The sequence below is a fragment of the Callionymus lyra genome, chromosome 1 (genome assembly GCF_982586985.1).
Source record: "Callionymus lyra chromosome 1, fCalLyr1.hap1.1, whole genome shotgun sequence".
In the NCBI taxonomy this organism is placed as follows: domain Eukaryota; kingdom Metazoa; phylum Chordata; class Actinopteri; order Syngnathiformes; family Callionymidae; genus Callionymus; species Callionymus lyra.
In genome coordinates, this window is record NC_141818.1 from 45069215 (window position 1) to 45083507 (window position 14293).

Genomic DNA, 14293 nt, shown 5'->3' on the forward strand with positions numbered 1-14293 from the left:
CTCCTCCAATACTTTACTCATTAAATCCTCTACTCCTTCACTCCTCCAATACTCTACTCATTAAATCCTGTACTCCTTCACTCCTCCAATACTCTACTCATTAAATCCTCTACTCCTTCACTCCTCCAAAACTCTACTCATTAAATCCTGTACTCCTTCACTCCTCCAATACTTTACTCATTAAATCCTCTACTCCTTCACTCCTCCAATACTTTACTCATTAAATCCTCTACTCCTTCACTCCTCCAATACTTTACTCATTAAATCCTCTACTCCTTCACTCCTCCAAAACTCTACTCATTAAATCCTGTACTCCTTCACTCCTCCAAAACTCTACTCATTAAATCCTGTACTCCTTCACTCCTCCAATACTCTACTCATTAAATCCTGTACTCCTTCACTCCTCCAATACTCTACTCATTAAATCCTCTACTCCTTCACTCCTCCAAAACTCTACTCATTAAATCCTGTACTCCTTCACTCCTCCAATACTCTACTCATTAAATCCTCTACTCCTTCACTCCTCCAATACTTTACTCATTAAATCCTCTACTCCTTCACTCCTCCAATACTCTACTCATTAAATCCTCTACTCCTTCACTCCTCCAATACTTTACTCATTAAATCCTCTACTCCTTCACTCCTCCAAAACTCTACTCATTAAATCCTGTACTCCTTCACTCCTCCAAAACTCTACTCATTAAATCCTGTACTCCTTCACTCCTCCAATACTCTACTCATTAAATCCTGTACTCCTTCACTCCTCCAATACTCTACTCATTAAATCCTCTACTCCTTCACTCCTCCAATACTCTACTCATTAAATCCTGTACTCCTTCACTCCTCCAATACTCTACTCATTAAATCCTCTACTCCTTCACTCCTCCAAAACTCTACTCATTAAATCCTGTACTCCTTCACTCCTCCAAAACTCTACTCATTAAATCCTCTACTCCTTCACTCCTCCAATACTTTACTCATTAAATCCTCTACTCCTTCACTCCTCCAATACTCTACTCATTAAATCATCTACTCCTTCACTCCTCCAATACTCTACTCATTAAATCCTCTACTCCATCACTCCTCTACTACTCTACTCATTAAATACTCTACTCCTTCACTCCTCTACTACTCTACTCCTTCACTCCTCCACTACTCTACTCTTTCACTACTCTACTTATTAATACTCTACCCTTTCACTCCTCCACTTCTTCAATCCTCTACTCCTTCACTCGTAGTAGAACTACACGTACGAGTACTACTACAAATACTAGAACTACTACGAATACTACAAATACTAATACTACTACGAGTACCACCAATACAATTACTACTACGATTAATACTAGTACTACTATGAGTACTAGTACTACGAGTACTAGTACTACTACGAGTACTTATACACGTACTAGTACTACTACGAGTACTACACGTACTAGTGCTACTATGAGTACTACATGTACTAGTACTACTATGAGAAGTACAAATACTAGTACTACTACGAGTACTACGATTACTAGTACTACTACGACGGGTACTAGTACTACTATGAGTACTAGTACTATGAGTACTCGTACTACGAGTACTACTACGAGTACTATTACGAGTACTAGTACTGCGAGTACTCATACTACTACGAGTACTTATAGTACTACAAGTACTAGTACCAAGAGTAATTCATAATAATAATAATCATTTAATTGTGTAAATTGTAAAAGTGTGTTATCATAACAAAGTTATCTGAAGACACTTTACAGTCGAAGTAATACTATAGTGGAGTAGAAACGGATCAATAATAAAGTACAGTGTGGCTGGAGCAGGAAAAAGTTCCTTTTAGAAGAACCTGGAGCAGAAGTAAACAGTTGATGAATGAAAACAAGAGCGTCCAGGTTTACTTGTTGAACAAAGACCAAGATGACACCATTGATCAGGTGAAAGCAATCGTGGATAAACGAACTCATGACTTCCTCAACCAGACCCTGCGATGGATCACAGATTCACTGATGCACTGAGACAACAGTGTTTTTAGAACCTATGAAGAATTCAAAGACAAAATCAAAAATACAGGAACCATTGCTCAATACTGTTAAGTTGAATCTCAGTGTGTGAAAGAACTGCATTTCCCAGAGTGCACCAGCAGCAGCTGCTTCAGTCATTGTCACTAATGAGCAGCACCTGTGAACTGTGAGGTAATGGAGGCTCTCAGTCAGTCAGTCAGAGAGAGAAGACGCTCCAAGTTCACAACAATGGCTTCAGTCCAAAGACGCCAATGGTCGGTGAAATGTTTTCTTTACTTTGATTTAGTGCTTGTTAATTCATTTAAAATATTTGATGAAGTTGTTTAAATGAATTTAAATGAATTTAAAATATTTGAATGTTTAATTATTTGAATGAATTCAAAATGTTTCAATGTTTAAGTTAATTTAAAATGAATTTAGAATGTTTAAATTAAATGGATAATTAAAATGTTGTGTTTATCCGCCTTTAAAGGTTTACAACCTAATTACTAACAATCCGAAAGAAAATAAAAGTGATTGAGTGAAACGTTTGAGTTGTCATTTGGAACCTGAACAAGAGTTGGACTTGACAAGCTATAGGAAAAAATAAAACCTCGCTCTTGGTGACTGAGGTCTTGGGTTCAAAACCCAGAGGTGATATGAAACTTTAGTTTCTCTCATTGTGTAGATATAGTTTATGTTTAGTCTGTGGAAAACTTCTCTTTTATCTCTTCCATTCTTTCTTTTATTCCTCTTCTTCTACCCCATTCATTTCAATGGGGAAACTCTTCAACTCATGTCCAACTCCTTCCAGTTTGACCTACCACTTATACTTTTACGACGAATTCTACTACTTCTTCCAATATTAATTCTACTACTAATACTACTTATACTTTTACTACTAATTCTACTACTACTTTTACTTTACTTCTCCCTTTTACTACTAATTCTACTTCTTCTACTTTAACTATAAATTCCTCTTACACTTCCACGACTAATACTACTACTACTTCTACTACTAATAATACTACTACTACTTCTACTACTAATACTACTACTGCACAGCTACAGCTACGGCCAGCATTCACACTGCATTTTCTTCTGGAAATGGTTCATGTTAAAATGCCATTTTCTTACTTTTTATGAATTTGATATTTTTTCCTTTTTTGTGAATTTGTTTACCAGAGACTTCTACCAAAAGCTAAGCGGACGAGAACAAAGACATAGCTTTACATCGACTTAAAACTAATGCAGTTTTCTCATGATGAATCAAAATTTCCAAAGTTAATTTCAAATCTCCTTTTTTCATATTTCTTTCCTCTTCTACATCACAGTGATGAAGATAGATCGAATAAATATCTAAATCTTTAGTCACAAACTCTTATATTTATTTCTGCCATTTGTTCAGGATATATCAGGGAAAGCTAGGAATGTCCAGATTGAAAACACACTCTTGTGCACGACTAATCTTCAGAGAACTCGCCTCGATGACTGTCAAGATCCATGAAATTGTTTCTTTCTGGAACGATACGTTTCGCCTTCCTGTGCCTCTGCATGCTCATGAGTCACGGATCGATTCGAGAAAACAAGTCCGTCTGTCGACGTGAGTCAAACCGTCAGACTGTTGGTTCCGTGAATCATCTGCTCCTTCCTTCCGTCAGTGTGTGTTGTGTCGAGTCTGCAGCACCTTGTTATGGGGGTCACGCGGGGTGTTCCGCCCTCCTGTGGTGTTTCCTTATCGATCCGTCCTAATTGGAGGCCCCCCGCCGCGCCCCCCAGGAACTCTCTCACAGTGGGTAAACACTAAACATAAACACAGATGTAAATATTTGATTTATTGTATAATTGCAGAAACAATTAGACTAAGGAAAGCCTTCATTATTTTTATATTTCGATTCTATTGTATATAAACTCTCAGTCTTTAGTGGCAAAACTAAAATGTAGCCGTGGTTTAAGAGACAACGGGATTAACTTCTGACAGTTTAAATTGCCATGAAAAAAAAAAAAAAAAAACATGTTTGTGTTACTATATTGTCGAGTACTTGACTCGGGTGTCGCAGAATTTCCAGACCAGACATGACTCTTGACGAAGTCGTCACTGCTTTCATTTGTTATTTCGAAACCAAAATATGCCCAAACGTCGGCTTTAAAAGCTGCTGGAGTCGACTGTATCCTCTCGTCCTCAGTCATCGCCTCCCTTTAGCTGCGGAGAACATAATGACTGCTGCCATCTAGCGGCTATAAGTTTAATTGCGACACAAAATTAAACAAACTACGTGAACATGTGCATGTTACTGTAATAAAAAAAATGTACCGTATTTTCCGGACTATAAGTCGCAGTTTTTTTCATAGTTTGTCCGGGGGTGCGACTTATACTCTGGAGCGACTTATGTGTGAAATTATGAACACATTACCGGTATATCATTTCACATGTTATTTTCACACTAAACCGCAAGAGGGCGCTCTAGGCCTGTGTTGATCATTTCGGCGTAGAAGAGGAAGCGCCGCATCTTCTACCTCAGGAGTTAGTTAGTTGTTTAAAAGTGACACGAGGATGAAGTTTTCAGTTGAGTTATTTTGAGTTACACGGATGGTTTGGTAAACTTCTTAGTTATTTATGCTATAGTTCTCTGAATAACTCTTAATATGTTATGTTAACATACCAGGTTCTCAGTCGTGTCATGTAACGTAACCTACAACTATTCAGCCTGTTGTTGCCTCTATTCTATTTTTTATTTTAAAATGCCTTTCAAGATCACATGTCTGTTCTTGGTGTTGGATTTTATCAAATAAATTTTAAATTCTTATACTCCAGTGCGACTTATATATGTTTTTTCCTTCTTTATTATGCATTTTATGGCTGGTGCGACTTGTACTCCGGAGCCACTTGTAGTCCGGAAATACTCTATTTTAATTATACTTTATTGAAGTGTAAACCTTAAAAAAACTGCGGTTAAAAAAACGAGTTCATGTCATGATCAATCTAATGGTGTGTTCTTGGAACTCTTCCTCTAGAACTCTGTGAGTTCGGAGTGAGATACAATAAAAGATGGATTTATTAATTGTCCCTATTTTTAGCCAACTGCTTTCATTACATCGACACATACTACTGCACTGATCAAGTACATTTATATCCAACTATCTTTCCAACCCAACTAAACCCAGAAAGAATAATTTACCTCGTGTGTCGTGATTCCTTCTCTTCTCTCGCATGTGTATCTCCATTTATGAACAATTTATTCTGCCGCTAGAACAGCATCCGTAGACTCGGACAACCTGAACCCTCGGAACTCACTTGACATATCGTTATGGAAATATATGAATAAATACATAAATGTTTATCTTCTCTTCTCAGTTCTAGATGAAGCGTTCGTCCACATGGCAACATCGTTGTTTCTCTCGCTGTATTAAGACAATCGGTTTTCCAGCAGAGAGAAATAATGACGACGCTGGTTCACATTTATCGGTTTTCACTCCGTAGAAGGATGAAACAAACAAAATTCTTTGACAACAAGACTATTTTCACTCCCATCACCTGCTACCATTCATTCCCTGATTAAAAGGTTTCTTTCTATCCCCGAAAAGGTCTGATAATCCCTCCTAATCCCGTGTTGACCTGTTGTTCTAAATTTACCCTGATATTCTGCAGACATGTGAAACAATTATTGGAAAAATATATATATAAGCACAGGATAAGAATCTTTAGGAGAATGAGGATCCACTTTGCAATTTGTCGACATTTGTGGGTCTAACCCAGACCTGGGCAAAGTGCGGCCCTTTGACTGTATTTATGCGGCCCCTCGTAATGTCAAAGTATGATCATGTATAAATGGTTCTAATGCATTAACAAATGTATTTTGTATTTATTATTCATTTACATTTTCACATAACTCTTCCCTCTTTTTTGTGTGTAATTGTTTGTGTATATATTAATCCTCCTCATTTTTTTTTAAAGTTAATTGAAGAAATGTTTTGAAAAAAACTGATCTATACAAGAATAAAATTGCATCTTATTTATCTTAATAAATGATTGCTTAATGACGCGTGTCCTTTTTTTTTTTTTTTAAGGTTTTTTTTCGTCTTTCTTTTTGCTTGACGGCCCCTAACAACATTCACAGAATTGAATGTGGCCCTTGAAGAATTTAAATTGCCCACCCCTGGTCTAAACCCTTCCTCTTGGGGGTCCCGACAAAACGCTTCCAGCTTCATGTCGGTCAAATTCACTAAGAAAAGGCGATTTAAAAAAAAAAAGATGTTGAATGATTCGACAAAGCCAGGTCAGAATGATGTTTTTTTCTAGCCTAGATAGAAGCCTGAGCCTGTAAAGTCAGTCCAGGCATGAATCATGAATCACAAGTGCGAATCTCCCAAAGCTGTGATGTCTATCATACAGGTTTGCAAAGTTTAAAATGGATCAAAGCTGTCAGAGTAAAAGCCATAAAAAACATTAAAGCTCGTCACTGCATTAAAGAGCGTCCAGCAGTCCTTGATCACAACAGACGGGGGCGATATGCACCTCCACCAGTGAATGCTGCTCCCGTGCAAACCGTAGAAGAAGAACCACAAGCAGAGGAAACATCCTTCCACATCTCAAGTTTTCGCTGGACGAACGCGACGTAAGTCACTCCATTAAATGTAATAATGTGTCGCAGGTGAGCCAAGAGGTTCAAGCATCGCGGTCTCTTCGTCATTCGTCATTTGAGTCGATCAATCCGGGCGGAGAATGTTAGCTGGATGCTACCAAACAAGCTAGGCTAATTAGCTTTCTAGTTGAAACGGCTTCGTTTTATTGACAGCACAGCCTTGGCTCGGTTCGCTATAGAATCTCTGGACATGAACCAGTGACGGTTTTAGTTGTATTTCAATCTCAGAGACGTCTGTGCGAGTGTTTCTCTGCAAATGGACGATGCTGTCCGGCTAGACTTGTGTTTGAGTTGTTGGTTACAGATGTTGCTTAGCGACACTGGAGCGTCGGGTGTTAAACAGAAAAGAGGAAAACAGTATTTTTTACATCGATCAGAACCTCTATCTTACATCTCGTTGACAGTTTACATTATCGTAGGATACAGTTTAGGAACTTGTTGTTTTCCCCCAAAACAAGTCAACACTGTTTGATGAAGAAGGTAAGTATTTGAAATAATGTATTTTGGTACAAAAGTCTTTGGCACTGTAAGTCATTTACCTCAGTCCATTTTTTTCTGATCCTCACTTATCACATGTTTTGACTAACTTGCTTAGATTTTTCATTATAATTATTATTATTAATCTTCTTTTCCCAGTCATCTATCAATACCTTCAAACCATCTGGCCGTCCTAACTTTTTCTCTAAAAATTGTCCGCATTAGCCGTCAGTCTTTTCTACGCTCTCCTTCACCTCCCGTCATATCTATCCATTTGCACTGGATGATTGACCCAAATACTTTCAAAATTCTACTCACCTTGTCCTCAATTTTTCGCTCTACATCCCAATTTTCTTCTTCTTTCCAGTGCATGTCACTTTTTTACACCCACCTACTACACCCTCTCGGTACGATCACTTGTCTTACAATTCCCCACACATCCAGATTGAAATGTATAATCCCTTAGATTTCAGGCTTATTTGAGTCTCTTTGTTGTAGAATCTAACTGAAAACTTTTCAATGTCGACTTTGCAGACGTTGGGATGGCTGGAACTGGCGAGGGAAAGAAAGATGATGCCGAATACAAGCGACTCAACAACTTTCCTCTAATCAGGGTAAGAAAAAATGAGTTGCGTTTAATATTATGAAAATACAAAATTTAAGACCTAATTAAATCTTCAGCGTGTAATTTGACAGTTTTAAATGTGCTTGCATTTGTTGGGTTGAAAGGGTTGATCTCTTTGTTCCACTTGAGTTGGTTTTTCGAAAATATATATATATATATATATATATATATATATATATTCATATATTCTTTTTTTTCCAAGATGTTATTAATATTCACACACAATGAAAGGTAAATAGAACTTTCAGTTATCGTTTAAAATAAATAAACAATAAAGTCTTCTACTTTCTCTGCAGCGCTTCCTTTAAGCAAATGATGCATTCAATGACAGTGGAATTGCTATGGTGTGTTTAAAAGCAAAAATGTTCTTTAATTGAATTGTCAATTTGCTTAATTTTGTAAAGAAAAATGTGGTGTATTTTAGTGATAAGTGAAGTTTACTTTGTGGGTCATCTCCCCATAGTTGCATTATTTATTTTAACGCTTGATTTTTTTTTTTTTACTTGAAACGCTTTTATACAATGTTTTTCAGTTCAATTTGTTATTTAATAAAATGCAAAATAAATGTTTAAAAAATAAAATGGGATAGGGCAACTAACATGAAAAACCAACTCTACTGACTAATTTTTCAAATGTTGAAGTCTTCCTCTCCAAACTTATTATTTTATAAAGTCCTCCCCCAACTAAAATCTCGATGATTGATCAATTGCAGCAGACTGGGTAAGGTTATGGTAAACAAGATTTAATCTCCAGAAAAACGATGTTTTCAGTGGGCGGGGTTTAAGATTATTTTCCAATGTAAATTTTTCAATGAAAAGAGAGTTTTGTACAGAAACATACTGATGAGTACAATGGAGTCCAACATCCATTTAAGACGGACTTAAATCAAAACATTACGTTCCCTTAGAAAAAAAAATATCCGATACAGTATCATGAAAAAAATTGCCATGTCGCCGTATTAATATTTTCAACATCTTGAATATATGCACAAAGTTTTATCGTTCTCTCAAGTCCCCTATAAATGTTGATACTATTTTATTTAATAGACGCATCCATAGTCTCTTAATAATTGAACGTCAACCCGCCGTGTTGAAGTCGTCCTCTTCAACATGCAGTAGTTCATTCATCATGACGTTGTTCCGTTTTGAAGTTATTACTTAATAAAGTTCTCGTCTGAAATCTCGCCAAACGATACTACAGTTTAAAGGAAACATTCTGACATCACTCTGGTGCAGGTGTCCTCCCCTAGAAGTCGTAAATCAGTTAAGAACCTACATGTTAATAAACAAAATAAATATTTATGTAAACATGGTGAGAGTTACTTCTGCCTTTAGGTGTTTTTATAATGTGTACATTAAGCAGTGAATCTTATTTTTACTATTCGTTTTTAATGTACAAAACGGGAGTTTCAGGGGTGAGTTTGAAATTTACGCGAGTCCTTGAATGCAACTCGTGTTTTTATGACCAATCATAGCAGAGTGGGCGTGGTTACTTGGTCGAGACTTCTGCTGTGTCTCAAATCGCATACTAGCGTACCCAAAGTTAGTATTTTTAGTCCGTTAGTGCGTCTCAATTCTTGTTATGCGAAATTTAGTGCGCCATGCCCTTCTTAGTGACGTTTTAAACGGAAGTTACGTCATTTATAAATGCATATATATGTATATACTTTCAGGTGCATTTTCCGCAGCAGTAGGAGGATAAACACGTCTTCGCTGCTGATACCAGCTTAAATATCTCGCGAATATTTCGATTCTCATATTTTTTCTTTATTTCTTTTTCCAAACTTGCAAAACGTGCTGCCAGCAGGTGGCGATAGCGTTCAAACAGCTGCTTGAAACATCGTTAAATAGTAGTAGAAGAAGAAGCGGTCATGTGATTTCCGGTTAGTGTGTAGCAGCAGAGTTTGATTTGAGACATACTATCTGTGGAGAATTTGCGTACTAGTTAGTACGTACACTAAACTGATGCATACTAACTTCTAGTATACTAAGAGTAGTATGCGATTTGAGACATACTATCTGTGGAGAATTTGCGTACTAGTTAGTACGTACACTAAACTGATGCATACTAACTTCTAGTATACTAAGAGTAGTATGCGATTTGAGACATACTATCTGTGGAGAATTTGCGTACTAGTTAGTACGTACACTAAACTGATGCATACTAACTTCTAGTATACTAAGAGTAGTATGCGATTTGAGACATACTATCTGTGGAGAATTTGCGTACTAGTTAGTACGTACACTAAACTGATGCATACTAACTTCTAGTATACTAAGAGTAGTATGCGATTTGAGACACAGCATTCTTCTCAGCCAAAATGGCTTGTTTTAAGTGGGCGGGGCTTAAGCGTATTTTCTAATGTAAATATCTTTATTAAATGAGAGTTTTATGCAGAAAGAAACATACTGATGAGTATAATAGAGTATAACAAAGGTCCTAGAACAATTTAAGACACACTTAAATCAGCACATTAGGTGCCCTTGACTGCTGGAACTAATGGATTGAAATTGGTGTTACTCGTCCATGTTCTTGACATGTGAATAAGCTGGTGCTTTATTTAAAAGTTGCTCGTTGTGTCCTCAGCACACAGACATGCCAGAGGAGATGAGGGTGGAGACGATGGAGCTGTGTGTCACAGCCTGTGAGAAATTTGCCTCCAACAACGAGGTGTGTGTTGCCCATTGATCCGGAGACCCGCAGTCAGAGTAAACTCAACATCTAAACCATGTGTTTCCTCAGAGCGCAGCGAAGATGATCAAAGAGTCCATGGACAAGAAGTTCGGCAGCTCGTGGCACGTCGTGATCGGCGAGGCTTTCGGCTTCGAGGTCACGCACGAGGTGAAGAACCTGCTCTACATGTTCTTCGGCGGGACGCTGGCCGTGTGCGTGTGGAAGTGCTCATAGCGCCGGCCCTCCTCGCTCCTGCTCCCAACGCCTCCTCCTCCAGTCCGACGAGGTCACTGGTCTGAGGGGATCGACACCAGCCAGGCGCTGCTCGCTCCAGTTTTGTTGCAACAGGTTTCGACGTGGACCCTTGGCCGCTCACTGTCGCAGTTAACGAACCATCATTTGAGGATTTTTGTCCAGTTTGAGAAGAAAAGGACTTTCTGAGGGGACCCTAGTTACTGGTCACAACAGCCTCTTGCCTTATCTGTCACTTCTTTTATCCCCTTGTGGTGAAATCCGGGTGCGTGTGATCACGGGCTTCACACCTGAGCAGGGTCAGCAAAAAACCCTTCTGGGTTCTCCTCAGGGTGTATGTCAACGGTTTGAATGTGCTGGACACATTTTTTTTTTTTATAAGGTGCCATAGGGTTTTACACCCAAAAAAATCACAGTCTTGGCCAAATGGACCGACTTAAAAATGGAAGTTGTAGGATTTAAGATTACTTTTTAGAATCGCCTTCCTTAAAAAAAAAACGCACCACCAAGAGCTTTTATCTGTAGTCTTCAGACATTCCTGTTGTATATCGTGCACTCTTTTACCGACGCTCGCCGTCGACCGCTTGAGATCAGGACGGTCTTCTAACCAACACCCATTTAGATGTACTCTCTAATGTCATCTGGTAACGTTTATACTATTATTGAGGCATTATAACCGTAAACGGAGATGTGGGAAAACGTCAAAGACGCACTAAAGATTTTACTTGAAGTTGATAAATGTGCTAGAATGAAAAATGTATTTGCATAGTTTCCTGATTGGTTTTTAACACTTGAAATGTTTACTCCAGTTTTCTTTCAGTTTCCCTTCACTTCTCCTTACGAGCCACACTCCTGGGAGATTTTTTTTTAAGGTTTGCAAATGTCATCACCGTCGTTCATTCGATCCGAAGGAAAACGCCAAACGACTACTTCAGGATGATCCGGAATCTTTTGGCCAAGACTGTACTTTGCCGTCGTTGGGCATCAGTACATCATGACGACGAACCTAGAACCTCGAATCCCATCTGCTTCAAAATTAATTTGTTATGGCGATGACACTTGTATACGTTGACGCTCAGACGCAAGTCACTTGAGTTTCATGTTTCGAATATTGTGCAGATTTAAGAAAGAACAGCGAGACGATGGATCACAAAAGGACTTATTCAACCTTGAATACAAAAAAGATGCAAAAGTGAAACATCAACCAACGCCACGTTTCTCCTTTCTCCCCCCCGCTTTCATTTTCTGGAGAATTATTTGAATAATTCAAGGACTGAACTTCCTTTTCAGGTCTTCTCTTCTGCCAACAGAATCCTCTCCGATCCGAGCAACACTGAACTGAATCTACCTTAACTCTGTGTAGAGATGTTTGTACTAATCCCAAATGATCACATGGGATATTTGATTGTCTTGCTGTGGACGATGTCCACAGATCTGGATCTTCGTGTGACCTGATTGTACAATAAATTATGATTTAAGAGCCAAGGTGTTTTAGAAAATGTCTTGAGCCCTCGTTCAGCTTAGTGATCCTATGAAGCAAGATTATAATTGGACACATTAAGTCTTAATTCCTTCCTCTGGTCGACGAACTGGTCTGAAATTAAAAATATATTCAGTTGTTATTAACCTCCTGATGATATTAAACGTGGTCTAGTTCTGTTGTTGAATACAGCAAGAGGCTCCTAGAAGTCCCACATGAGACCGACATCCTTCTTAATGGATCGTCACAAGCTGGTTTAACGGTCCTTTGAGATCAATACTCGCTATTTACCTTCTGTTCTCTTGCATTGGAACTGATGGTCTTCCTTAATTCTGACTGACCTCCTCAATTCGGCTTCTTTTTATTCTCTACATGCCAGGCCTATCACTTCCGGTTGGTTTTAAAGACCACACGCGTACTTCCGGTTCCCTTAATAATTAAATGTTAAGTTCATTTTTGTCCTGATGCTGCCGTAGGTCATTTTGGTTAAAGACCTTTATTTTGAAGACGGAGAATGTTCGATCTGACAAATGAGAGGCTTTTCCATGAGACCTGACTATGTCCTAGAATGTACACTGTACCTGCCACATTTAACCAAAATCTACTGTTGCAACTTTTATAGTTTGAAGACCAGTATCTAAAGTCTTTAAAGCATGTTTTCAAGATAAAGAAAAAAGTTCATCTCACCCTCACCCCTGTTTGCTCTGAAGACACGGTGACCTTATTGGAGTTCACAATCAAACAACAATGAAGGTTCTTTGTCAACCGACTGATCCGATCTCGGTCGCATCGACCTCGCGGTGCGAGAGACGATCGATGATGTTTGTCTTTTTCTGCCCGACGTGTGCGTTTATTCAAGCAAGACCTGAACCTGTTTCCTGTCGAGGCTTAAATTGTTGTGGTCAGTTTGGAACATAAAAAGAAGTAAGAAGTCCTCAGGAAACAATTAAAAGAAACACTATTTGTGAAATAAATAATGATCTATTAATACTATTTAATAAAAAAGTCAGTATATTAATTGGATATATGCCCCAGTATTTTGTTACCTTTCAAGCCAGACCTTCTGGGAGAGCATAACATGTAGGTATGTGTAAAATATAATAACAAAACAACATAAAGTCTTGAGTTTTATTCAGCTACTCTAACAAATAAAGGGTGGTCCTATATTTTTGTTATGCACTGTATATTGAAAAAAATGTGGCATTGGTCATAGGGCCACATTTGGAGCCGTATCAGGCTGTTGTAAAATTATATGTTGTTATGGGAGGAAGTTTGTTTACCAAAAGGAATAGATGGCAAAGTTCAGAGATGAATTTAAACACGGCGGCTTGAGAAGGAAATGGAATATTTTCACAACGTTCTTCGTCTCATATTGAAGGCGAGTCGAAAGAAAATGATATCAGTTCACATCCTTGAGCACGTCTTATCTGGGTCTCAAAAAAATCACTTCAGATTAAATCCTATAAAATGAATCATTTACCGGTCGATGCGTTCTGACTTTTCATATCACACTCTCCCGTGAACTCACACAGGACAAACCCCCCCCCCCCCCTGTGGTCCGGAAAGCCTTTCAGTGTTGCAACTGTGCAAAGGAACAGAGCTTCTCGTGCGCCTCGCTAGCTCTTAGCATGAATATTTAACACGGCGGAGACGCACACGGAGGGAAGACGGACGGACGGGGGTGAATAATGAATGAGCCGCATCACACGCATGCACCGTGTTTACCCACATAAGAGCCTTTCGAGACCCCTCGGCCGTTTAAGACTCGCTGCAGAATGTTTAAAGGGCGGCGGTAGTGAGGCGGTGGGACGGAGACCGACTCGGGGGGGGGTCGTTCTCTGCTGCTGATACCCACCTTCGACACGCGCTGACCTTTGACCTTTTGCCTGGGATCCAAGCGGATTCTCGCTTCGTGCCGAAAGCGTGTCTTTGAACGTTCTATTCTCTCCTAACAGGGGCAGATATTATGACGCACACTGGAATGCTTCGAGCATTATTCAACTACAGCATCTTCTACTTTGCGTGTCGACTCGGCGTCTCTCTTAAAGTGCCACGTTGTGAACTATTGCCTTTGACGTACTAATGAGTCTATATTTTTAAGCTTAAGTTTGTAGAGGGAGCTATTAGACCATCGGTGTGAATCTTC

The 14293-nt window shown here is 38.8% G+C and overlaps 1 protein-coding gene across 1 annotated transcript; it reads left to right on the plus strand.

Moving 5' to 3' along the window:
- Positions 1 to 6551: 6551 nt before the first annotated feature.
- LOC148089739 (dynein axonemal light chain 4) lies at positions 6552 to 12152 on the plus strand. The gene is made up of 4 exons (XM_087785218.1): positions 6552 to 6613; positions 7652 to 7731; positions 10329 to 10412; positions 10485 to 12152. Exons 2-4 carry the CDS (start codon positions 7660 to 7662, stop codon positions 10647 to 10649), a joined length of 321 nt encoding a protein of 106 aa, XP_087641344.1. The 5' UTR covers positions 6552 to 6613; positions 7652 to 7659; the 3' UTR covers positions 10650 to 12152.
- Positions 12153 to 14293: the final 2141 nt, after the last annotated feature.